Here is a 27,580-nt window from a genome sequence, read left to right on the forward strand (position 1 = left end):
AAAACAATAAATAAAAGACACAACAAGACAGACAAAAACAACAAAATTCATAAACCCTACCTGTAATCTGTTTCTGCGTCGTCGAATTTCCACCAATTGGAGACGTCGTCGGAGATGAGCCGTCACTACTACTACAAGTCCCTCGTTTAATTTTTTCCCGACCTCCATCACTCTGCGTTTTCATCCTCTCCTCCGTTATCGTTAACCCTCGTTCCTCTCTCAGCCTCTGCGAATCCTCTTCATCCGTAGCAATTTTCATCTTCATCTCCTCCTGATTTGTCTTCAGCCTCTGAGGATCATCTTCATCCATAGACTTCGTTTTCATCTCCTCCTGATTTGTCTTCAGCCTTTGAGGGTCATCTTCGTGACCAGTATCACCCCCACTGGTCCCCGCTGCAAGGTACCTCTTTTCTCTACTAGGCGCGACATTACCACCGTCAATATCATCAGTAGCCAATGTCCATTCGAACCTCCCCTTTTTAGGCTTCTCTTCTTTAAAATCGAAATTCCATTTTTGGCATTCTCTCTCGGCAATCAGGGCCAATTCTTCACGGACGTATTTAGAGTTTTCATCGCGGTCAAACGTCCCGAAAAGGTTACGACAAACACCGGGACTTGTACCGCCTGGTCTCCGTTGCTCCCTTATAGAGGAGGGTTCTTTGGTAGTCCAGGGTCTCGCTACTTCGCCCATCGGTTGACCCTTGCCCTCTGGTGGACCTACCCCTTGACCCGTACGACTCGACACGGCTCGGCCTGGCCCTTATTAACGTGTCATATGACCCTGACAACCTCGACAACCTCGGCTGCACCCGCTAACAAACAGCGCGCACTTTATGTCTGTCAGTAACGCTATTTTCAAATTTAACCGCCGTTTAAATCACCGACCTAACCGAGTTGTAGACTCGGGTCGGTGTGGAATCGCTCCTAGAGATGCAGAGCGTGTATATACGTTATCTCCAGAGCTAGAGGAGTAATTGAACCTATAGCGCATGCGCGGGATAGTTGCGTTCTCTCTCGTAGTCAGTCACGTGAGATGAAGGGAGGTTTATGATTGGCGCGTTTTAAATTTCGGTAATAACGGTCGACTGACCTGGGAATTTTTGAATTTCGGGCGCGTGGTTGTTTTGCCGAGGATTTTTAACGAACTTTTTGTCTCGCAATATTGTCGCGCTGTTGTTTGGATATTCTTAATTAATTGATTGGTAATAATATATTAAGCTATATTATTTATTAACAGGAATTTTTGGGTTAATTAGTTATGGCTAATTTTTGTTTATATTTATTTATTTATATATTTATTTTAAAGGTAAATTTAAAATAGGTTTTGTAGTAGGAAATTTAGTTTAAAACTTGTAGTAACATATTTTAAAATAAATATTTCCCAATTTTAAATAAATATAAGATATTAAAATATTTTCCTACGTTATTTTGATTAATTTAATTATTATTAATCATAATTAATCAAGAGGAATGTTTATAAAATTCTAAAAATCAAAAATAAATTATGTAATGTAATTTAAACTAATTAATTTTTAAACCACGAAACAAATCAAAAAATACATAAGTTAAAAATCAACTTAATCATAATTAAAGCCCACATAATAAAAAAATAATAACAATAAAATATGCCTAATTATAATAAAAACGGAAAAAGAACATTACGAACCATTTTACGACTTCAGTTCTAGAAAATCCGCATATTTCGCTAAATCATGCTTTTATATCCAATTTCATTCTTTCAAAAGACATCTGTTAAAAATAGAAAACGAACCCACAAAGGCAAAAAAATTAAATTCAAAATACGTTGATAAACAAAATCATATTAAAAATTATCATAGTTAAATTAATAAAGTTGAGTAATTAAAATTATTTCAGAAAAACAAAAATCAAGTGCATTGGGAAATAACTTCAAATAAAACACCAGAAAAATGACCGTTATTTTTTGGCATCATTGCCAAAAGGGGGCGTAACTAATTCAGGGTTCATACAACATTTGGAAAAAGGATTTTAATGACATTTTTTTCCCTAACTTTCTCGAGCCTCATAAATTTACCTGATTTGTCTAAATTTTACTAAAAATTGTAAAATTAATTTCCCCCTGAAGTTTTAATCAACAAATTAATTTCCCCCTGAAGTTTTAACCATCAATTTAATTTCCCCCTGAAGTTTTAACCAACAATTTAATTTCCCCCTGAAGTTTTAATCAACAATTTATATTCCAGAATCTCCTGGTTTTCCAGGTGTGTACGAACCATGTAATTAAATATAGACACGTGGTGGCAAACATTTTTTTCCTACGCGTCAGCTTTTGCTAGTTATTCTTTCGCAAGTGTTCAAATTTAGCGCGTATTGGAAATTTGCAATCGTTATTGGACAAGATCCAACGCAACGCCTTCTTCAGATAAGAACATAAATACCATTACATTTCAAATTTGGCTTGGGGTTTTTTTTTTATCAAATTAATTATGCAGCGTTGTCGAAGGCGTCTTTATCAATTATAATAATTTATAAGTTTAGTTGATAACTCCAAAAATTGCTAGACGATTGATTGGAAATTAATTTTTGATTAGCCTGGACGCCTTATCAAAATGATATTACTTATTTTGATGAAATTTTCAATATGTTATTTACAAAACATATTAGATGCTGGTGGAATTTTCAACGCATATTGCTAATTTGAATAGACTTTCCAGGACTTTTTGCTAATTTCAATGGATTTTCCAGGAGTTTTTGCTAATTTCAATGGATTTTCCATGACGTTTTTGCTAATTTCAATGGATTTTCCATGACGTTTTTGCTAATTTCAAAGGATTTTCCATGAATCCGTCAAAATAGACAAACGCATATAACCTAAACCCTATTTTACAAAAGTCCGTGAATATTCCATGAACCTTCCAAAACTAAAAAATAAATTAAACCCTTAATTAAAACACATTTTCCGTTTCCAAAAAAAAACACGACATATTAAATCTAACATCTGTTTCAAACGTTGTTAACATAACTACTGCATACACCTAACAAATTACGTGTATTAGAATACAACAAGTGTTTTTCCCAAAACACTACAAAAAATTGCTACCCTACAACTAACAACGTTTAATAACATACGGGCCCCATAACTGCAACTTGCTTGCAACGGAAAAACCGGCAAATTAAGTTTGGCGGTTAGAAAGAACCGATTCAAATTTCAAATTTCGACGCATAGTGATTGCGAAATCATAAGTTCATAAGATATGTTCCTTCCATAAGTTTGTTTTATTAATCTCTGTTCATGACAAACTGAAAGGCTTGTAATTTTGAAGTGAGTGAGTGAGTGAGGTAGGTCATAGATTCGAGGAGGTAAAGCGAGGGAGGCCTGGTGAGTGAGGGGGCGCTGCTGTCAAAGGGGGCTTAGTAATGCAGACTAAATAGGACCTAGATGGAATAGGTCCTAGCTGAAAAATTAATTAACCACCACCGAGTGTACTTAGGACTTCAATTGACTCGCTCCCCCTCGTTCTCCTTCTCGAACTAGTTATCTCGAGCTGCTGTAAGTCTCTCAGTAGCATTACGAATAGTATAGGTAGTGTCATACTTATCATGTAACATATCTAATAAACTTATAGTGACGTGTAATGAGAGATAGATTAAGTCAAACAATACCCACTCCTATTGATTCAGCTTTGTTTTTATAATCATTATCTCATCCATTGTGTTTTTTAAGCAGGTGACAGGGGGAGGGGGGTTGCATAAAGGTAAGTAATAACAAGTGAGTTATGAGCATGCGCAATACCCAGAAACAAGTCGTACCATTTGGGTTGAAGAATTTACAATTCCAGGAGTTTTGAAAATATGCAAACTAAACTAAAACCTTGTTCTGAAATAATTTAAAACCATTTTTGAACTTTCCCCGACCTTCTTGACTATACTCAAACTCCCTGACTATTCCATGAAATTTCCATGAGTGACAATTCCACCACTTTCAAATCTACACTAACAAAACAATTTAAAAATAAAATATCAAGACAGACATTTTAATTTAAACCTATTAGCCATCTCAACAATAACAACCGACAGCAGGTTGATTCAAATTTGCAATCAACCTGCAAAAACCGTTGGCGCGTTTTTCAAAGCATTGTTTTGGGCATGCGCGTAACAGGTAAAAAGAACTAAAGGTTGGAGATGCGTCGTGTGATTTACCGTTGAGCTATTTCTATATTTCAAGCTATCGGAATCACGCTTCAGTGATTTCGTGGTTTACTGGAATTTTTTAATGGATAATCTAGGGAGCATCTAGACACTTTTAAAACCTTCAAAAAGCGGGGGAGTGTTTTCATAGAAGAACTTTCAATCAACGCGTGTTTAATTCAAACGTTTCTAACGGTTTTATCAGCATGAATTAATTCAAAATAATACGCCTTGAAATAAGTAAATAAATTTTATTTAATTGGCGTTTCTATAAAATTAAAATTAATTTTTCTCTTAATTGTTACGAGTATTCGTAATGAAATTTTTACCAGAGGTACTCTAAATTATGCTTAATACAACGGATTTAGTTATATGTTGATAGCTTAATTAGTTTTTGAGAAATTAATTATTTTCGGATTTATTATCGGCAATGTTAGAAATTTTGACGTAAGAATTTCACGAAATTTCATTTTTCTCTAAATTGGTACAAGTAATTCTAACCAAATTTTTACCAGACATACTCTAAATTATGCCAAATGCAATGGATTTAACTATTTGTTGATAGCTTAATTAGTTTTAGAGAAATTAATTATTTTGGGATTCATTATCGCCAATGTTCGAAATTTTAACGTAAGAATTTCACAAAATTGCATTTTTCTCGAAATTGGTAGAAGCAATTCTAACCAAATTTTAACAAACATACTCCAATTTATGTCGAACACTTTAGTTATGTTAATTTGTTGTTAACTTAATTAGTTTGGGAGAAATTAATTATTTTGGTTTAATTATCACCAATATTAAAAACATGACGTACGCATTTTACTAAATTCCATATTTCTCAAAATTGCCAAAAGCAAATTTAACCAAAAATTAACCAAACATACACGAAACCCTCCTTAATACAATACCCCAACTAATTAACACCTAAACTAATTACAATAGAAGTAATTAGTAATTTTATCTTAGACAATCGACCTCAATAGTGACTCAATGTCATTTAACCTCTCAAAAAAAGCACAAATAAAAATTCAATTTAGGCGATATCAAAAAACCTTATCATTTTCACACAGAAAAACTGAACATTCCTGAAATACTCCAGCACCCATCAAGCAAATGGTAAAGTACCCGGAATTCGGGATCCAAAGTCTAAAATTATAAGTAAATTTGGAGCCGAGAAGCGTGTGGGCGTGGCGTGAAGGCTTTGATAAAGGAGCCTCTTATTCAATAGGATTGTTGTCGAAAACACGCGCGAGCCATTAGAGCCATGGGCGTCGGTAAGGTCAACAAAGGTCATTGGTCATTATAGCTCCTATACTAACGTTAACAATCAAGAACCAGCTAGGGTACTTATCAACGGAGCTGGTTTTCCTGTATTATGACAATAGAGAGGTTAAGCATGAGAACGCGTATATTAGTAGCCAAGGCACACAGGACATTTTTATTACTTTTTGGGCGGCCATTTTAAAAGATGGCGGAGGAGGGCAAATTGAATTCAAAAAGTTATAAAGCCCGTTTACAGGATTTTTTGGTAACCCTTATACTAAACTAGCTGTTACCCGCGGCGTCGCCCGCGTGTAATAAGAACTTGATATAAAGAATGGGTAGATTTTATTGATGACTAATATTTTTGTAGCACCCTAGGAGCGAAGGCACTTGGCGTTGCCCGTCAGCCCGTCCTTAGATTTTTTATTACTTTTCACGCGGACAATATTCCATAAAGAAGGGGTTTTAAATTTCTGGCCGCCATTTAAAAAGATGGCGACAAATCGAACCCAAAAGACCATTCAGCCCGTCTATAGGTTAAAGGAAACCAGTGTAATAAATATTTGTGAAATCGGTTGAAACGCGCGGACTTTGTTGCATAGAGAAGATTTTTTTACATTGCTGGGCGCCATTTTTTAATATGACGGCGGATTGGAAAAATCTTTCTTAGTACGCGCCTACTACTTATGAGTAACGTTCCTGCAAAGTTTCAGCCTTCTATAGCAAGCGGTTTGTGCTGGGCGTTGATTTTCAGCAGATCAGTCAGTCAGGACTTTGATTTATATAGATATAGATAAGTGGAATCGGTTGAAACGCGAGCTTAACCTCTCTATAAACCAAAAAAATACTTGAATTTATTATTATATTTTTTTTAACAAAAGCCTAATGCGTTTTGTAGTTAAGATCATTGAATTTTCCCATGCTATTGTTATCTACCTATTTATGTTTTTCTATAAACAACATAACAAATATAAGTGTAATATACACTCAAAGAAATACTGTAATTAATTTAATTCCATGCGAGATACCCAACTTGTTAAATCATGAGAAATGCGGAATATCATAATTACTTACGGATATTAATTAACTTATGCATTAAAAATTTTGCAACTATGTTTCCATTAAAGCAAAATTAACATTATTGTAACTCAACAAAAACCTATAAAATTTTTAACAAATCCAGTTTTTTCAAATTAAAAAAAAATTATATATATAAGTATTAAAAAACCTAATTTTAAATTTAAAATAACCAAAAAAAAATATTTAAACCAAAGACGACGACTTAAGTACTCAATCAAAATATTGCCTTTCATTTTATAGATAAATTTTGACATGTTCTTTGCTTAAGTTAGGTATAGGGTATATTTTATTTTAATATAAATTTTTTTTTGCCTAAAAGTTACCAGTGAAAGCAAAACATCAAAGCCTTTTTTCCTCTTTAAAAAAAAATTAAATTTTATAAAAGGTAAACTAAGCTACGTAACATATTCGGCAAGTCCCGAGCACACAAGCACACACAAAAACCAACATTGCTCGTAATACAGCGATGAATATTTAGCATAACCTCAAAATTCTCAAAGAACTAAATCTCGTAATAAAATTCCAAACCAAACTTTCACTTCAAAGATTTTTGTGTAAACAAATCATCACTCAAAGATTAGATAAAAAGTCGCGTCGCGCGTGGTGACATCGAGGGGTTAGTAACTTCGCTTAATTTGCGCAGGGTGCACTTAAGGAATCTATGAGCCTCAGGTACAAGGAATCATTCAGAGTGATTACCCCCTCGAATTCATACACAAAAATTCAAAAATAAAATTTATAAAAAATTGGGTCATTTACATTACATTAGGTGTTGACAGGGATAGATTTAATTTTAGAAGTAAGAATGGAGAACAGAGTTATGTGGCTGGGCGCGCCCGGACCCCCTTCCACGGGACGGGGGGTATGAAAGAAGAGGCGAGCGGGTCATAGCGACAGAGGTAAAAAGGAATTACGTATTTATTTTTCGCCGCCCTCGTCAACAACGTCATCAAAACGTAGTTTAAAACTGAGTCAATAAGATAATTTAAACTTTTCGTTAAGTGTTGGTTGGAGGGAGGGGCTCTATACTGGGTGGTCTATGAGTCGGACTAAAGTAAATACTAACCGTTCCGTTCTCCATTCCTACTTCTAAAATTAAATCTATCCCTGCTAAGGTACAAGGAATCAGAGTTATTATCCCCTCGAATTCATACATAAAAATTCAAAAAATAAATTTTATAACAAATTGGGTCATTTACATTAGGTGTTGAAAAGGATAATTTGAAAGTATAGTAGGTAGGTAAATCGCTATAGGTGTCTGATGTGGTTTTAGTTACTAATGAATGGTTTTCCGGTGATGTAACAAAATGAACTCGCATCATATGTATCTATTTTTAATTAACCGTGAAAATTAAATTATTTGATTACAAACCATGATTCCTTTTTGAAAAAAAGGGTTATTCTGAAATTTAAGGTATTTTATTAGCTTAAACCGGAGTTACGCTACGTTTCATTGTAAATTTATTCACGTTTTTTTTATTAAATTTTGGGGATTTGGAGTCATTCAATATTAAGGGTTTAATTTCTTTTTTTAATTATATGATGGGTTAAAACCCTTCAACAATTTAAACGATATAATTTAGCAGATTCCATTGCGCATTACCTACTGCGCGCATTGACCAATCAGAAGCGAAGAACATCTGATTCTAATAGACTCGGCTGTCGAGTCCAACAAAGACTTGTAAATTAAATTGAGATATGACTTTACAAACAACATTAAGGACTACTTTGGTTTAGCAAGTACTGACCAGTAACTTTGAAACCTCTATCTTAATTAACGTCTTTGTTAATTTAATTAACATACGGTTCTATCAATGTTACCTCTTAAGCAGACGACATTTTTTTTAAAAAAAAAAGGTTTATTGGGAATAATTTTATAAAAGCCTCAGAATATATTTATTATAAAATTTAAGTTTTAAAATTTTGAATAATAAATTTTAAACTCAAAAATAAAATCATTAAAATGAAAGAAATGGTTGCTTCATTTGCATAATCTAGACACGCAAAGCAGTAATTGGCGGGCTGGTAATTAGCGAACTATTAAGCGTGACAAGGGCATGAATACTACACCAGGAATAGATACAGCTACTAGGAATGATTGTGCTACATCCATTTTAACTCTAGGGCGGATTTTGTTAGAGGAGCTAGCTAGACTAATCATTAAGTATGACGTCGAATTTTTAAACTTTTAAAATTCCCTGACCTTTTTGGCCCATTTTTCAAATTCCCTGACCCTTACGGCTCATTTTTCAAATTCCCTGACCTTTTCGGCTCATTTTTCAAATTCCCTGACCTTTTCGGCCCATTTATCAAATTCCCTGACCTTTTCGGCCCATTTTTCAAATTCCCTGACCCTTACGGCTCATTTTTCAAATTCCCTGACCCTTACGGCTCATTTTTCAAATTCCCTGACCTTTTCGGCCCATTTTTCAAATTCCCTGACCTTTTCGGCCCATTTTTCAAATTCCCTGACCTTTTCAGCCCATTTATCAAATTCCCTGACCTTTTCAGCCCATTTATCAAATTCCCTGACCTTTTCAGCCCATTTTTCAAATTCCCTGACCTTTTCAGCCCATTTTTCAAATTCCCTGACCTTTTCGGCCCATTTATCAAATTCCCTGACCTTTTCAGCCCATTTTTCAAATTCCCTGACCTTTTCAGCCCATTTTTCAAATTCCCTGACCTTTTCGGCCCATTTATCAAATTCCCTGACCTTTTCGGCCCATTTTTCAAATTCCCCGACTTTTCCAGGTTTTCCCTGACCTTTTCGGCCCATTTATCAAATTCCCTGACCTTTTCGGCCCATTTTTCAAATTCCCCGACTTTTCCAGGTTTTCCCTGACCTTTTCGGCCCATTTATCAAATTCCCTGACCTTTTCGGCCCATTTTTCAAATTCCCCGACTTTTCCAGGTTTTCCCTGACCCGTGGCAACCCTGGTCTAGGACCACATAACCAATGAAAAAAATCACGCAGCTAGAAAGCCGCCATCAGAATTATGAGAGGCGTGACGTTATAGCAGTAAGTTCCCAAGCCCGGTATACCCACAAAACCCGAATTCATAGAAATTAACAAGGGGATGCAATAATTCCTAGTGGCTGTATGCATTCCTGGAATTATAACGCGTTAGAAAAAGTAGCGTTACGAAAAACGGAGCATCAAGTCTAGACGACTTAATACTTTCACTTTCATTTGGACTGAAATTTTATTACCCTTAAATTTCCTTTTTTTAATTTAAAGCATAATGTTATTTAAATGGATTTCTTTAGACAACAACCTCTTCTTGTCTTAACTGCTTTCTCAGCGCCCAAACCACCAAAAGTATAAATGGAACCAGGCAACTTGGCGGTGAAAGGACATTACCGACATTACCAAGTAGTATAAATGGTACTACCAATCCTCCAAGTCAAGTCTGAAAACTGCACAATACTAATTTGTAAACACCATACTACTGACATGCATAAGTTTACTTTATAAGTGATATGTTCGCTACATAAGTATGATATGCACTACCTATACTATTCGTATTGCTACTGAGAAACTTACAGTTCTCGAGATAACTAGTTCGACTCAGGGAGAACGAGGGGGAGCGAGTCAATTGAAGTCCTAAGTACACTCGGTGGTGGTTAATTAATTTTGCAGCTAGGACCTATTCCATCTAGGTCCTATTTAGTCTGCATTACTATGCCCCCTTTGACAGCAGCGCCTCCTCACTCACCAGGCTTACCTCGCTTTACCTCCTCGAATCTATGACCTACCTCACTCACTACAAAATTACAAGCCTTTCAGTTTGTCATGGCCAGAGATTAATTAAACAAACTTATGGAAGGAACATATCACTTATAAACTTATGATACCAGAGCATAGGAGCTCACCTTTTATTATTTTAAAACATATCTTTGTAATTTTTTGTAATCGCGGCTCGTTAATTGAAAATTTAGTTTTTCATTTAACGTTTTCAACACGTTTACTTTAGGCGGGGGGTTTTCACCTCTAAATCGGGTATTATGTGACTCACGGAATTTTAAACGCTCTATTACGAAGCACCTGTTATACCGGCGTGTTTCGTGCACTTGACTAATAAAGCACCTGGAAACATTTTTAATTTATTCCATTTTGAGAGGGAAAGAAAATATTTTTTTTTTTCAAGTTTAAAACGTTACGTTATTATTTAAATCATATTATTTTTGAATTAGAAATACTGGAATTTTTCAGCTTAATGTAATGTTACGTGTATAGTTTGTAGTGGCTAAATTGTTACGCTAATTTAGTTGAAATCACGATGTTTAAAAATGCCACCTGCTTTTTCGTCTAGGTTTTTTTGTGTGTGTAATTGTGTTTTGTTTAAAATAAAACGTGCCTTTAACTTTTTACATGGCTTTAAAATATTTTTCTTATGCTCAACGGGGAGGTATATTCGTTTTATCTGTTTTCTGTGAATTTATTTTATTTGGAATTGTATTTTTGTAATTTGTGATTTACTGGATTTCTGATATTTGTAATTTTCATTATTTTGTTTGTTATATCTGTAATTTTTGCTATTTTGTTTGTTAGATCTGTAATTTTCGCTATTTTGTTTGTTATATCTGTAATTTTTGCTATTTTGTTTGTTAGATCTGTAATTTTTCCTATTTTATTTGTTAGATCTGAAATTTCCGCTATTTTGTTTGTTAGATCTGTAATTTTTCCTATTTTGTTTGTTAGATCTGTAATTTCCGCTATTTTGTTTGTTAGATCTGTAATTTCCGCTATTTTGTTTGTTAGATCTGTAATTTTTCCTATTTTATTTGTTAGATCTGAAATTTCCGCTATTTTGTTTGTTAGATCTGTGATTTTCGCTATTTTGTTTGTCATATCTGTAATTTGCGCTATTTTGTTTGTTAGATCTGTAACTTTCCCAATTTTGTTTGTCAGATCTGTAATTTTCGCTATTTTGTTTGTCATATCTGTAATTTCCGCTATTTTGTTTGTCATATCTGTAATTTCCGCTATTTTGTTTGTCATATCTGTAATTTCCCCTATTTTGTTTGTTATATCTGAAATTCCCGCTATTTTCTTTGTCAGATCTGAAATTCCGGCTATTTTCTTTGTTATGATATCTGAAATATCTCCGCTACAGTTTGCTACATCTGAAATGTCTTATAGACATATCTGAACTATGATATATTTCATCTGAAACACATCTACGCTTTCAACCCGAAATTACGTTTCAAAAATACTTAAAAATTAGTACATTCGTTACACCAGGATTAAATTTTATAGCAAAATCCCAACGCGCTATCCTTGCTTTTAAAAATCACACCACAAATTCTAGATAACACTATAACACCCCTAACAAAAATATCAAAGAAGTCAACCGGCGTTTAGGCTTTTTTAATCGCCCCTCTACTTTCACTTACTTTTTATGGAGACAAAAAAAAAAAAAAATTACCCCCAGGTGGTCTAGCAATAAAAAAAGCAGCGTGTGTAATAATACAGCTAGTCTGTACATCCCCCTATCAAAAGAGAAACACCATACGATGACCTCTGACCCCCATTTGTGTTTTCTGGCTTCCTGAAAGCAAGCTAAAAGCATGGATGGACCCGTAGACCACCCACTAAGCCTTTGTATGGCTTTACTACACTATGTAAAGTTTCAGTTACATAGCGATAGTTAAAACAATTTTTCATGTCTAAGATTTAGGTTATGTAGCACTTCAAGTTTAGGCCCCACCATTATGCAAATTAGGCCTAAAATACTTCAAAACACGCCTTATACTTTAGTAAACCATATTTTTGATATTCTAGGAGAGCGATAGCTCTCTTAGATAAGACCTCATACCGACTTTAATGTATAAGGATGGTTTTTTGATTGGTTATAACTTTTTTTGTATCGTATTAACTGCTTTGAAAAAATTCCACAGAACTACAATTCGGGCCCTCAATATGTGGTTAAAATTTCAAGAAGATCCACCCATTAGTTTATTGTATAAAAAATAAAGTTGCTAAGGGTGGTTTTCATTTCCATAAAATTAATCAGCCCTTTTGGTGAAAAAGTTAAATTTTCCCATAGAAATAACATGGAGTTTTTTTCAAATTTAGCCATTTTGTGGCCACCCTTTTGAAATGAAATATTCGTTTGTTACGTTTGGGAACGGTTTTATATCAAAATTTAAACCTTTTTCTAGGACCATTTTTAAGGTTTTTGAGAAAAATTAATTTTAAGTATGTTTAATTTTAAATTTTAAAAACTACCCCAATCTGCGATATTTTAGCATGGATACGCTGTTTCATTGGTAAATATCAGCGCGACCAATATTGGCCTTTTTTTACGTATAGTTGCGTCATAATAATCCGATTGTTTTTTCTTAATGCCTTTTGGTTGAAATGGCCTATCGATAGTGAGATAAGACTGCTTTAATATTGCCGCCGTGACAAATTACCCCGTTTGTGGCCGCCATTTTTTTAAGGGGAAAAAAATTTGAGAGTGGGTCCTTTTTCGTTGCCATTTTCATATTTTTTGAGGATTTGCTCATGGATGGATTTTAAATATAATATAAAGTAGGTTTCAAGCTTTAATATAAGCCTAATTTCATAGTTTTCCACCTTTTTATTGTCCCACAATCTATTTCTAAACTTGGCACTTTCTTTAAGGCGGTGAAATTGCGCTAAGCCTTGGCTTACCTTTAATTTTTGCCATTTATAAAAATGTTTACCTCTTGTTGTTACTTCGCCTTCTCGTATCGTCGTGTTTTTAAAGTTTAGACTTTGAAAGTAGTGCTTAGTTTTCTTAAATATTACTTAATTGTATAAAATTTCAATATTATAATTGCCTAAAACGTCCGTATTAACGAATTCAATGTTTTTTGTTGAAGGGACGCGCCTTGCATTTGAATTTCGTTCCCTCGAAACTACCCCCTTTAAGAGACCGGCCGCCGGAGGCTTTTTCTTCTACGCCCTCTCGGTCGCTCGTTCAGCCCCGATTCCCCCGAAAACAGCTGTAGTGACTCTGTTATTTACCAAAAATGTATGCGGTCAGTGTGTTGTTTTTGCATTTTAATGCTTCTAATCGTGGTGCACGTCGAGGTTTACGAATCCAACGTGTGTTGCGTAATGAAAATCAAGGGTGGATACTATATGATCTAATGATCTATGCTTTAAAAGGAATTTGACGGCGACAGTCATGCAAAAACGGTATTAGGCCTTGCCAAAAGTTGACCAAGCTATAGTGAGCCTTGTCAGTCAATGATATAAGAAATTGACCCTCGGATATCCTCTGACTAGGAGATGGTTATAAAGTTACTAACTCTCGATTTTGGAGGTAGATACTGTCTAGTGACACTTAAAGTAACGACTTAATCTTATAAACAGACTAACATCATAAGCCCATATCGTAAATTCACCGATGTTGATATCTAAGCTTACTTGAAATACCAATACCAATTTTTTTAACTCAATGAATCTTAAATATCAACATCAAAAATTATCTTCTGAAAGAGATATCTACTTATATTCCATTCAAATTTCTCGCAACATTTCAAATTAACGAATAGAAATGTGCAAATGAAGTTCTAACTGATTAATTGGGCAAATTGCTATATTGGTCACCATTACCGATCGCAGATAGATTTGCGCCCTTCAGTAGTGTTTATTATGCTTGTGAAATGGTAAGCGAAATCTGTGATTAAAGTTTAAAATAGACATGAGCAAAAAGGGCTTTATTCATATCAACTCGATTACCGAATATCTAAATTTGACTAAAATTAACAAAATATTCCCTTCATGGTTAAAAATCTTGTTTGAAGCAGCAAGCCATCTAATCCTTATTGACCTTCTTTTGAAAAAAAATAATAGGTTGATACCTCTTTCAGTAGATTATTCATTCATATTTCAGTTTCATTGAGTTTAAAAAAAATTAGTTCCACCATTGGTTAATTTTCAATATTGACCAATCGACAATCAAAAATTTTAATAACTAAATTACAAAGACCGGTTCAAAACCATATTAGTTTTGAAACGATTAAATTATAATTTTAAACATATATACTAGTTAATTCCTCGTAGGTAATTAGTTTATTTCCTTAGTGAAATTAATGCTGAATATTATATACACAAAGTAAATAATAAATTAACTTCTAAAATTTAAATGTAAAGTGTGTGCATTATTTCCCGATTAATAAAAGATATCCACCTATTTTCATTCAAATTAATTACTAATTTGTGGATAATGGATAGAAAATGTCGAGCTCTAATTGCGATATAGCTAAAATCAATCCCACGGGCTAATTATATTACAATATAACCTTTGCCCTATGTTTACTGTTTTGAATTTTATTTGTAAAATTTAAAACATAAAATAGTATTACAATTTTTTTTAATTAAATAATTATTAATAAATTTCAATAAAATAAATTCTGGTTAAATACATAACACTACTTTTTATTAATTTTCTGAAATTATCAGAGCTAAATATGAAAGACACATATTTAATTGCTCTCATTTCGACACAACTGCAACCGTATAGATTTATTCATTTAATAACATTTCTCATTTCTAATTATTTAAATTCAAAGGGCTGTATTAACTTTTAAAGGTGAAAACCCAGCTGACTTAGAAGTAAAAAAATACCAGGCTGCCAGGCTGTCTCTTTACACAACAGAGTTGGCCATTCTCGCTTATGAGAAATGAATCCTTGTCATATGCATCTCTGGACTTTAGGAGCTCCAGGACTCCCAACTGAATCAGGGTGGGAAATAGGGATTTTTTTAAAACTAGACATTGGGCCAGCGACCCCCTGCCCAGGAATAAATGAACTGGTCCATGACCATTGACCAGGGCGCGGCGTCTGCTAAACTAAAGAAGTGGGTAATTAAAATAGTTGAGATAATGTCTGGACCCTGGTTACCCTAGAATTTCCTTAGTGGTCCTGTGGACCACTGCTCACCCTTCGATTTAATTTTTAAACTGGTCATTTTCCCTGTGCCACCGCCTTATTTGCAACGCTGAACTGAAGATTTCTTTTGACCGGACCATAGCCTACTCGATCACGCGCAACACGTCGCAAGCATTGAGTTCAGAACATATATCCATGTCGCAAGCTGCTTGCGCTATAGCGCGAGTCAGGGTGGGAAATAAGGATTTTTTTAAACTGGACATTAGGCCAGAGCCCTCCTGACTTGGAATAAATAAACTAGTCCGTGACAATAGACCTTTTCACCGGTAGAGCGGGGGTGAACAGGGGGGGAAATTTCGAGAGGTGAGCATGCGTAGAAAGAATGTTTGGGTGCAGTGCAGTACTTTTAACCATTCCTTTTGCCTTATTTGCTACGCATTCGAGTTTATTTTTATAAAACAGTGTTTTATTACTTGTTGTAAAAGTATTAATTGAACTTCCGAGGTGAAATTTTATCGAATTCAATTGATAGACGTAAAATTAGGGAATTTAATGAAATTCTACTCACTAAATTGGGCGCCAAGGCTTACGAGCGTGTTATACGCAGCACTTTCGGCACGGCATCGGCGGTCATCGCCGATGATCCCATACCGTCGCCGAGGCTTAGTGAGTTTAACCTACTAGTATCAATGCACCGTTTCCATTAGAACTTAAACACTTTATTTCTTAACATGGTTTTAATTGTACTATCTCAGTTTTAAATACTAGGCATTTTATTTTAATATTGAATTTCAAAAGGTCTCCCATACGTCCATCGTAGTTTAGTTTACACGTTTAACTCCATAGAAGCGCTATAACTCATGCCCCCAAACATTGCAACTTCTCATGCGCGGCCCTTAAAGTGAATAGGCTAATTGGCCAGAGCACGTCGTCTGCTAAGCTAAGGAAGTGGATAATTAAAATATTAGAATTTTAATGTGTGGACTCTGGTTACCCTTGAATTTTTTAGTAGTCTCGTGGACCACTGACCCCCCTCCGATTTAATTTTTGAACTGTACCAGGCAATTTTTAAACTCGTCATTTGCCCTGTGTTACCGCCTTATTTCCCACGCTGGCGCGAGTTGCTTTGCGTTGTCGAGTGCGTGATGGAGCGGGCTATGCCTGGAGTCCCAACCCCCGTTACTTACTACCAAAATACCCACTAGCATAGCCCACTCGATCACGCTCTCTTTTCCCCGGCTACATATTTTGAAGAGGGCACTTTTTAGGCGTATTTATTAACAATCTTGGATCACCTTTGTGGACTTTTAGGGTAGCCCTTATAAACTGAGTCGGCATTGCCCTGACTATTTTGTGTTTAAGGTTTATAAGCTTAATATCAAACAGACGTTAGTTAATGCTACAAAAAAAGTTCGAAATTGATAATCTCGGATCGTCTTTGAGAAGTTTTAAGGATATCCGAATTTCATATTGGGCTTATGAAAAGTTTGAGCTAAAGGTTAAACAGACATAAATCAGCGTTTTAAAAAATTGTGTAAAACTGTCAATTTGGTCCTATTTGTGGAATTTTTAGGGGAGCGCCTCGCGTTTCAATAAAGGGTTGTAAAAAATTGTATTATGTTAATTACAATAAGAATACAAACTTTCAATGAGTTACGTTTTTATTTTTTGGAGTATCATTATAAATAAATGACTGATTGAGCTAAAGTTACGGTCCCCTTTTTATATGTTTCTGCTTAGTGTAGATTTTGAAAATGTAAAACAGTTTCTTAACAATCTTAATTAAAATGAAGACTGAAGGAGCAGATATTAATCAAAAATGTCTTGATTAGAATCAAGTCCTAAAAAGTATCGATAAGACTGAGGTTATCACTTGTCTGAAGGATCAGATATTAATTTTTCTTTTTAATTGAAACTTAAAGGCATGCTTAAGAAAAAAACAACGTTCCATTACCGTTTTCCGTTGAAATAACTTATTTTACAGGTAATCAATTTCAAAAATTTACTTATCTCGGGTTTTCGGGCACAATTCCATTCCCCCAAAACATTTTATCATTACATTAATTACTTTTGAGAGATAACGTGTCAAAATAAGCTTTAAAACAATAAAAAACTGAATGAGCGGTCTGTTTAGCCATGACCAAAACCTTCAAATCAGTGTTGCTAATGTTAGAAAGTGGATGTTCCCACTTCCATTTTAAAAATTTGCCGCATTTCCCACACCCCCTTTTTTACAGTCATATTTATCTGGACTATTTTATCATACTAAGTTTAATATGGAATATCACTCCGCATGGCTTTGACAATATGTACAAATGCTATAAAGCTTTAAAATTCTCAAAATATGCTTTCTTTTTTTTCAGTGCCAAACTTAAAATCACCGAATTTATTTCAAAATGTCGCTTGAAATTATTAAACCGGATAAAATTTTCGAAAATGCACTAATTTTAACTGTGCAGTTAAAATTAGTGCATTTTTGAAAATTTTGCACTATTAACCCTTGAACAGGAAAATTCCGACATTTGATTGATTTCGGAAAAATATTACTTTTTCCCCACAGAGCCTAAAACCAAACCTAAATCTCCCACGATGTGGGAAATTACCCACACATTGGCAACACTGCTTTAAAAACTTACAACAAGCACACTTTCGAGACATGTTCTGAACAAATTAGTGCTTAACCCTCTAATAGTACGACCACGGAGAATTGATGTAAACTGTAGTTGAAATATATTCATGTGCGACCTGTGGCACTGAATGGTCTCTAACCATTGTTTGAAACTAGAGAGAGAAATAGTGAGCAGCATTAATCATGTCCTGAGCTATGAGAATGAACAGTATGACTGTTGACTGAAGTACACTAGACATTACATCATTTTGCATAACCACGAGTAAAAATCTAACTGTCCCTACTTAATTTTCCGCCATTGTTTTAAAACGTATCCACTGCGAAGCATACCGGGCACAAATGAGGGAACCTTTTAAAACTCAATGTCATACACGTACTCTCTCAAAAGTAATTAATGTAATGATAAAATGTTTTGGGGGAATGGAATTGTGCCCGAAAACCCGAGATAAGTAAATTTTTGAAATTGATTACCTGTAAAATAAGTTATTTCAACGGAAAACGGTAATGGAACGTTGTTTTTTTCTTAAGCATGCCTTTAAGTTTCAATTAAAAAGAAAAATTAATATCTGATCCTTCAGACAAGTGATAACCTCAGTCTTATCGATACTTTTTAGGACTTGATTCTAATCAAGACATTTTTGATTAATATTTCATTGTAATAAGGCGAATTTTTCATTAAAAAAGTTCATTTCGCGCTAAGCCTTGGTTTCAAAAAACCGGCGGGAATTTTCTTATGACTAACTTTTGAAATGACATATTAAACGTATTTAGATGCTTACCGGACACTGGATATGGACGTTCTAGATGAATTTGAAGTCCGTTAATCCAAATTCACACTTAAATTAATGTTAAATTCACTTTTTTCGCTATAAACTTTAAGAAAATGTTCAGACACTCACAACAAGTCGCGACACGTTAAGTTCCGTACCAAAAAACCGACTGTTGACTAATCGTTAGAGAACATATCTCCACCTGGCGGTAAACGTTTGAACTATGAAGAGAATTAACGGTTTTGTTAGATATTAATTTTAATAATTTAAATTGAGCTAAATTATTAAATGATTTAAAATTATCAAATCTAAATTAAACATAAATTAAGCAAATTTAAACAGAATTTTTAATTCCGATACCTTATTTTATGAAAAACAACATTTTGCCTCCATAAGGTGCTGCTTCCTGGTGACGAAAAAATAAACTAAAATTGAAACTTTGTTATTTTATGAAAAGCAACATTTTCCCCGTAAGGTGCTGCTTCCTGGTGACCATAAAATGAACTAAAATTCAAATTTTAGAGCGAAATTTCCGAAAATTATAAAATAAATAAATTAATTAACAACTGAAAACTTTCGAAGTGCAATATTTCTTTCATTTATTTTTAAATAGAAAAAAGTTTTACAAAAAAATGTTTTTTTGTATCGTACAAATTATCATGGATAAGGTAATGTTTTTTATATCATTTATAGAGCAGCAATTAAAAATTATTAACAAATGACGTTTGTTGGTGAAAATTGCGCAATAATAGTTTTTTAATTTAATTTTCAAAACAATATAAGGAACAAAACTAAAACATTTGAATTAAATTTAATTTAATTAATCTGACAATAAAGATAGATGGAAAAAAAATAAAAATAAATAACTAACACCAAAAAAACCCAAAAAACTTTTACGGTAATATTTAATAATAAATTTTGATTACCAATTTAAAAAAAAAAAAAAAAAAACACTAAAAAATACACTGAAAAAATTAAAATAAATATATTTACAATTGGAGGATGAAAACAAACAAAAAAACAAACAAATTTTTCTTGATAAATAAAAACAGGTTCTTCCTTTCATGGTAATTAATTAAACTACACATCCAAATATTTTTATGAACATTTAGTATTAAATTTTTACGGTTTTAGCTTTTCGTCAATTAATTAATTACGTAATTAAATAATTAATTTGGTTTTAAAAATTATTTGTTTACGCTACGCAAAAGAAATCAAACAAACAAACATTTATGAGGTATTAAAAAAAATAATAAAATTAAATGAGGGGGTTAAGCTCACATTAATTAATTTCCTTGGTTAATTAACTTAATTGCTTTATTAATTTACGCCTCAGTTAATTAGCGATTTAAATTAATTAATTAATTACAATTTGAGCTACCTACTGTTGTTGTTGTTGTTGTTATTGTGAGCTTTGTTTTTTCATATTTAAAAAAAAAAAAAATATAAAAACAATTAAGTGTGAAATAAATTTATTTTTCCAATTAATTTCTATTTTTTTTTATTTTATTTTTGGCTGTTGTTGATGTTGTTGTTTTTTGTAAAAATTATTTATGATTTGAAATATATTATGTTATAACACGAAAAGCTTAATTACAATTAATTAATTAATTAATGTATGTATGTATGTATTTATTTTTTTATTGAAATTTTTTTCACATATTTTCTTAGAAAAAACAATTTACTTCAAATGGACATTTAAACACTCACATGGACCCTTTGAAAAGTTTTTTTTTTTTTAATGTTTATTTCGATTCAACTACGTCTTAAATATCTGACTAGGGACATTTTAGGGTGTAGTTTTTTTTTTGTTTTTGTTTTTGTTATCTTAAATTGTTTTTTTTTTTTAATAATTTTACACTTGTTTTTCACAAAAATGGCAGTGAAAATTGATGTTTTTGTTTTTGTTTTTTACGACTAGCTGCTTGATTTTTTTTATTTTGTCTTTATGTTCAGTTTCCGCAACAAAAAAGTGAAAAACTCAAACGGATCACATTTTTTTTTAAACGTCCCTTAAAATTAAATTAAATTTAATTAATTTAATTTGTATTTTATTACCATATTTTAGCCTTTATTTTTTTTTGGTAAAGTTTTCATTTTGCATGGTGCGTTAAGTTTAGTTATTGCTGGTTTATTTTTATATCATGTTGGAAATAATAACTTGGTTCTTAATTTCATGTTGAAAGAATGACAGATATATCCAGGAAATTGACATATTTTTTCTTTTATTAGTTTATGAGCCAATTTTGGAAGTGTATTCGTGTGTTTATGAGCCAATTTTGGTCTGTATTAATGTGTTTATGAGTCAATTTCGGACTGTGTTAATGTGTTTATGAGTCAATTTCGGACTGTGTTAATGTGTTTATGAGTCAATTTCGGACTGTGTTAATGTGTTTAGGAGCCAATTTTGGACAGTATTCATGTGTTTATGAGCCAATTTCGGACTATATTAATGTGTCTATGAGCCAATTTTGGACTGTATTCGTGTGTTGATGTGCCAATTTTGGTCTGTATTAATGTGTTTATGAGTCATTTTTGGAGTGTATTCGTGTTTATGAGCCAATTGTGGAACGTGTTCGTGTTTATGAGCCAATTGTGGACTGTATTCGTGTGTTTATGATCCATTTTGGACTGTGTTAATGTGTTTATGAGTCAATGTTAGTCTATGTTCATGTGCTTATGAGCCAGTATTCGTGTGTTTATGAGCCCATTTTGGACTGTGTTAATGTGTTTATGAGCCAATTTTGGACTGTGCTAATGTGTTTATGAGCCAATTTTGGACTGTGTTAATGTGTTTATGAGCCAATTTTGGACTGTGTTAATGTGTTTATGAGCCAATTTTGGACTGTGTTAATGTGTTTATGAGCCAATTTTGGACTGTGTTAATGTGTTTATGAGCCAATTTTGGACTGTGTTAATGTGTTTATGAGCCAATTTAGGACTGTGTTAATGTGTTTATGAGCCAATTTAGGACTGTGTTAATGTGTTCATGAGTCAATTTCGGACTGTGTTAATGTGTTTATGAGTCAATTTCGGACTGTGTTAATGTGTTTATGAGCCAATTTCGGACTGTGTTAATGTGTTTATGAGCCAATTTCGGACTGTGTTAATGTGTTTATGAGCCAATTTCGGACTGTGTTAATGTGTTTATGAGCCAATTTCGGACTGTGTTAATGTGTTTATGAGCCAATTTCGGACTGTGTTAATGTGTATATGAGCCAATTTCGGACTGTAATAATGTGTATATGAATCAATTTAGGACTGTATTAATGTGTTTATGAGCCGATTTTATACTGTATTCGTGTGTTTATGAGCCAATTTTGAACTGTATTCATGTGTTTACGAGCCAATTTCGGACTGTGTTCGCGTGTTTATGAGCCAACTTTGGATCTTATTCGTGTTTATGAGTCAATTTTGGACTATTAATGTGTTTACGAGCCAATTTTGGACTGTATTAATGTGTTTATGAGCCAATTTTGTACCGTATTCATGTGTTTACGAGCCAATTTCGGACAGAATTAATGTGTTTATGAGCCAATTTCGGAGTGTATTCGTGTTTATGAGCCAATTTAGTGCCGTATTCTTGTGTTCATGAGCCAATTTCGGACTGTATAAATACGATGTGTTTATGAACCAATCCCTAAAGATATGTGTCGACCTTTCAACCCCAGCAACAACTCTCAAAAACTTAAAAAAGCACTGATTCTTCTTTTTAAAAATCATGAAAAATCAAACTTTAAACTCATAACAATATATTATCCCATCGGTGTGCGTACACAATATATGTTTTTCTCATTCTTCATCAGTATTGCTTAAAAATTTACTTTACCGTAAACATTTTGTTAGGAAAAAAATTATTGTAAAGTTTTGTATTTTTTTGACCTAAAAAGTTTACTCTTTTTGACGATATAACCCAACCAGGCACCTTCATCTGTTGTTTTTTCGAATTTAGTAGTTTTATGTATGTTTGTTTTTTTTTACTGGAAACTCTTTTGGTTTTTTTAAACTTGCATATTATTAAAATTTAAAAAAGGTTTTGAGGAACGATATTATGTATTTTCTTTAACGGTATTCAATAAATAGAAATACCGATTTTGATACAAAACTAAAAAACTTGAGTCACCTAATGTTACCGCACCGTTTATTCTTTATATATTAAGATGCTTCTTGAGTAAAAAAAATTGGAAGTTGGTTATGTTTCTCATTCAGCTTGAATACTACTCACGAAGAGCTTCAATTTGACACCAAGAACGTCCAAATCGGTTAATAAATAAAAAAGTTGGAAATTTTCATGAGTCATGAAAATTTCCAACTTTTTTATTTATCAACCGATTTTGACGTTATTGGTGTCATTTTGAAGCTTTTCGTGAGTAGTATTCAAATATTAAATAAAAACATAACTCATGGGATAAGTATTTAAATTTTTGGAATTTTCTTTTTTTTTCATATTGGATTTTAAATAAAATTAAGTTTTGGTTACCAACGGTCGTTAGGTTTAAGTTGTTGTTTTTCTTTTTTTGAAATTTTATTAAGAAAAAAATTGAGGTAAAAATGGTATGTTTTTTTTGTTATTTTTTTCGTATATTTTTTTTTATTCATTGACCGTGATGACAATACTGTATGCTGAGCAACACATTGAAAAATGGGTAAATTTACATATATTAAATATCAATGGCGTTATATATACTGACGTAACGCTAGTAATGTTCTTATTGTTGTGTCAAAAGGCATGTATGGAAGGTTACCGAGTTTTTGGCCATAAGGTGGAATTTTGAAATTTTAAAGATAAGTTTGAAATTATTCACGTTCATGTTGCAAATTTGATTTTCAAACCTAAAACACAACCTTAGGCACAACTCGCACTTTTGTTTGTTTTTTGTTAAAAACAAAATTAAAAAAAAAAAGGAAAAGGTGGCAGTTCTCATCCACGAATTTGAAATTTTACACAAACATTAAAATGGGGACTCGGCAGCAAAAAATGCAGTATTAGTTTTTGCACAACGCGGAGGTTGAAATAGCAACTAGGGGAAATATATCACTTTGGCGGGTATTATTACACTGCAGCGAAAAACGTTCAAACCGTGACTTTTATGTATTAAAAACTTTTTCTTCAAACCTTAAATCCTTTCTTTAACGGTTATGTGAACGCGACTCCTGAAAACGCGTAGCTCATTCAAATAGAGCGAAAACAGAGCTTTCAAATGAAACCAACCGCGTCAAAATCCGACCGTAAATAAAAAAGTTCCGAATTTTCATGAGTTATGAATTCATGAAAATAACTCAACTTCCTTATTTATGAACCGATTTTGACGCGGTTGATTTCATTTTGAAGCTTAAAACGAGTTCTATTCGATGCTACAAATTCATTTAGGTATTTCATGAGACTTCAAATAACCGTATCACATTCATGAATTCAATCTCAATTTCTCATTAAAAACGTCGTCACACTTAACATGTCTCTGGATTTTTTTTCCAAACCTGTACAGGTACAACAATTTTGTGCTTCTTAACAATCCATCAAAGGGGTAATTCAATCATTTTTTTTTCTTGATTCTCCGATGTATTACTCAAGTTTTTCATCATTTTTTTTTTCAATCAACATCAAATACATTACCTAAAGAAGTTCTTCATACTTCAAATTCATCATCCAACATTTACGATTTCGATTATCTATCTTATTTAACTAACATCGTTTTTTTAAATTTTCAAAATTCTTTTGGAATTTATCATTTTTGTTTTTTTACTCCTAAGTTCAGTCAAGCCAGCTTAAAACTGATAACTTTGACTTATCCTTTCTTCAAATTTCACGTTTAATTTTTCCAATTTTAGAAGTTAAAAATTAAATTTGAACAAAATTTTCAAATTTCAAAATGACGACGATTCAATCAAAACGAAAAATAATCTTTCAAATTTCTTTTTTATCTTTTCCAACAAAACAGTTACCGACCAATTTCCAATTTGTTTTGTTTTTTTCAAAATTTGAAAATTTAAGCCGGGTAACGCGTATATTATTATCCAAGCCATAAACCATTTTCCAATCGCGTTTAATATCCGAAAAACTTGCGTAATTTTTCAAAATAAAACCAAAACAACAATATTTGATTTTCACCGGGGTTTTTCTAAACACTTTTTACATCTGAAAACATTCTTGCAATAGCGTAAAATTAATATTAAACTGTCAGTCAGAGAATTAAGATTGTACGTTAAATGTTTGTGTTGATTTGGTCTGTTTTCTGTATGAGTTTATTTGTTAAAACGATCTGAGGGGGTGAAGTTTAATTAAAATTAAGTTTCAAGTCAATTAAATGAATAGAACTCGACGAGACCTTTAAAATGATACCAAAGAACGTTAAATTCGGACCATAAATAAGAAAGTTTGAAAATTTACTTCCATGAGTCATGGATGTTTCCAAGTTTGAAAATTTCAAACTTCCTTAATTATGGTCCGATTTTAACGCGGTTGATTTCATTTTAAAGGTAATTTTATGTTCTATTCAAACACGTGTCTTGAAACCCAATTTTCAACTGTTGAACTACTTCAAATTGAACTGTAACACATTTTCTGTTTCTGAGGGGGGTTTAGTTAAAAACGAACTTATTATTTACAAAGAGGTATTTATTCGGAGGTGGAAATAAATTGTAATACTATTCGTTGCAGTTTTGTTCTGTACTATCTGCGGGTTCATATTAGTTTAGTTTATATGAGGTTCTAACTCATTTAAAAAAGTTCTATTGGCTCTGTAACAAAAATATGATTTCTTTAAATTTAAGTCGTATGCTTTTTTTTTGGCTGAGAATAGTTGGTTTTCTTTTATGAAAAGTAGCGGCGAAGTATTATTGTGCGTAGTTTAAAAGCTACGAAAATATATTAAATTAAAAAAAAAATTCAAATGATGATGCGAACAAAACTATGCCAGCTGGCTAAGATCACATTATTTTAAGTGTGATATATTTTTACGTTATTTTACGCGCGATAACTTAACCTAAACCCTTCACTCCTAAAGATGCTAGATATCATGCATTACATCCTTCGGAAAAAAATCAGTTTAATTATCTAAACAAAAAATAGGAAATAAAAAAAATAAAACCTGTATGTGAACGTATCTTCACCACTTAGTCAAGATACATTCGTCCTGTTCGCACTTCCAACTTTTCATAAATACCATACCAATTACGTCATCGCAAGAAAAACGCGAAAAAAAATATGTATTGTTGTACTATATGCAGAGAATGTGTTCAACTTTTAAACAATTTGATTTATATTTAAACTGAGAGATTCAGGGGCACAAAAAAAAATATATGTTGGAATGTTTAACGTAAGTTCAGTTCACATTAAGGGGGTGGGGTTGGGCATTAAATATTAATTTTCAAGCAATTAAAATATATCATAATTAGGCGCGTACGTAATTCTTCCATAATTAAAATGGAAGCCCTAGGGTTTAGAGCAAAAACATCCTCAAAAATTCTGTTAGCTATAATTATAATTTTTTCGTAATCTTTTTCAAAGCGTAATATGAACAAAACCTTATTATTTTTCTAAATCAACCAATAAAAAAAGCTTAAAATTTCATTAACGGGCGTGCTATGGTATATGGATATGCTTGTATATATATATATAATTATATATACTAATTACAACCTTAAAAACGGCCTTAAAGTCACCATAATTCCAATTTGAAATTAAGGCATTCTAAGACCGCAATAAAAAACGGGAAAAATAAAATAATAATAATAATTTTTTTCCTTTTTATAAACTTTCCAAATTTGATTAATTATTAAATTTTTTTGTTCCTATACCATAAAAATTTAATTCCTCAACAATTAATTAACCCTTTTTTCTTAATTACCATTTTTTTCATATCGTAAGCTTAATCCCAATTAACTTTAATTTCGTTAATGGTAAATTGAAGCTTTTTTTTTTCCTAAATATCAATTAATAAAGCCGATAATTAATTAAATAAAAATTAAAAAAAATTAATTATGATACGCAAATCAAAACAAAATGGCGTCTGCAAAAAAAAATTAAATTGAAAAAAAAAAAAAAAAACTAATGAATATTTTAAATAATAATAGAAATGAAATTTATGACTGATTAATTAATGCGTGTATTGTTTATCTTGCTTATAATAACGTAAAAAATATTATTAAAACCAATTAATTTAAATTGGTTTTAATTTTCCTTAAATTAAATATTTCGGTTGATTGGTTATACGTATGAGGGGGGGGAGTAAAAACTAATAATATAATTATAATTAATAACTTAAATAATTATTATTCTTTTCATTTTATTAGGTGTCTAGTAAAAAGGTTTTCGTTATTTACTGTGTATCTGCTGCTGGGATTTTTCGGCATCGAGACACGTCGTTGTCGTTGTGACGTAATTCGTCATTTTAGATGGTCCAACTCCAATGAGTCCACCATCTCCCGGTTCGGACAATTCTTCTTCCGATATGGGACTGGAACTGGTGGTCGAAGATTGAGATTGTAGCCTGCATTTGCAAGGCTTAAGTAGCGGTGGACAAATTAAAACTTCGCCATTGGGTCCGCGGTAAATAACTCCGCAACATATCTTTACCCTAAGATTTTAGAAAAGAAAGGAAGACAAAGAAAGGGTTGGGGTTGTTTTAGATATTGGTTGATATCTTCGGTTTTTCAGGGATAGATTTAATTTTAGAAGTAGGAATGGAGAACAGAGTAATCTGGGCGTGCGTCAAAGTCCCGGACCCCCTTTTAACGGGACGGGGGGGGATATGAAAGAAGAGGCGGGAAGGTCATAGCGACAGAGGTAAAAAGGAATTACG

The 27,580-nt window shown here is 32.7% G+C and overlaps 2 protein-coding genes and 1 long non-coding RNA gene across 6 annotated transcripts in view; 1 reads left to right on the forward strand and 2 right to left on the reverse strand.

The window, feature by feature from the left end:
* LOC149615759 (uncharacterized) overlaps positions 1-18,945 on the reverse strand; it is a 66,346-nt gene extending 47,401 nt beyond the window's left edge. Inside the window, exons 1-3 of the mRNA XM_089857472.1 lie at positions 18,789-18,945; positions 1,667-1,749; positions 61-1,170 (exon numbers count right to left, since the gene is read on the reverse strand). Of these exons, the coding sequence (XP_089713598.1) occupies positions 61-691 (631 nt within the window). The 5' untranslated portion in view covers positions 692-1,170; positions 1,667-1,749; positions 18,789-18,945. The remainder of the gene's footprint in view (positions 1-60; positions 1,171-1,666; positions 1,750-18,788) is intronic.
* On the forward strand, positions 12,289-14,917 carry LOC149615762 (uncharacterized). The gene is made up of 2 exons (XR_016376078.1): positions 12,289-13,048; positions 13,363-14,917. It is a non-coding gene; the product is annotated as an uncharacterized LOC149615762 (long non-coding RNA).
* Positions 18,946-19,353: 408 nt separating the features above from the next.
* Positions 19,354-27,580, reverse strand: part of LOC149615763 (SIN3-HDAC complex-associated factor) — a 52,625-nt gene continuing 44,398 nt past the window's right edge. For all 4 annotated transcript variants that reach the window (XM_089856606.1, XM_089856602.1, XM_089856603.1 and 1 more), the window contains exon 5: positions 19,354-27,355. In XM_089856606.1, the coding sequence (XP_089712732.1) occupies positions 27,094-27,355 (262 nt within the window). In that variant the 3' untranslated portion in view covers positions 19,354-27,093. The remainder of the gene's footprint in view (positions 27,356-27,580) is intronic.

This window comes from Phalangium opilio, unplaced genomic scaffold (assembly GCF_054372755.1).
Source record: "Phalangium opilio isolate 3A_F unplaced genomic scaffold, DU_Popi_V2 ptg000217l_1, whole genome shotgun sequence".
Classification (NCBI taxonomy): domain Eukaryota; kingdom Metazoa; phylum Arthropoda; class Arachnida; order Opiliones; family Phalangiidae; genus Phalangium; species Phalangium opilio.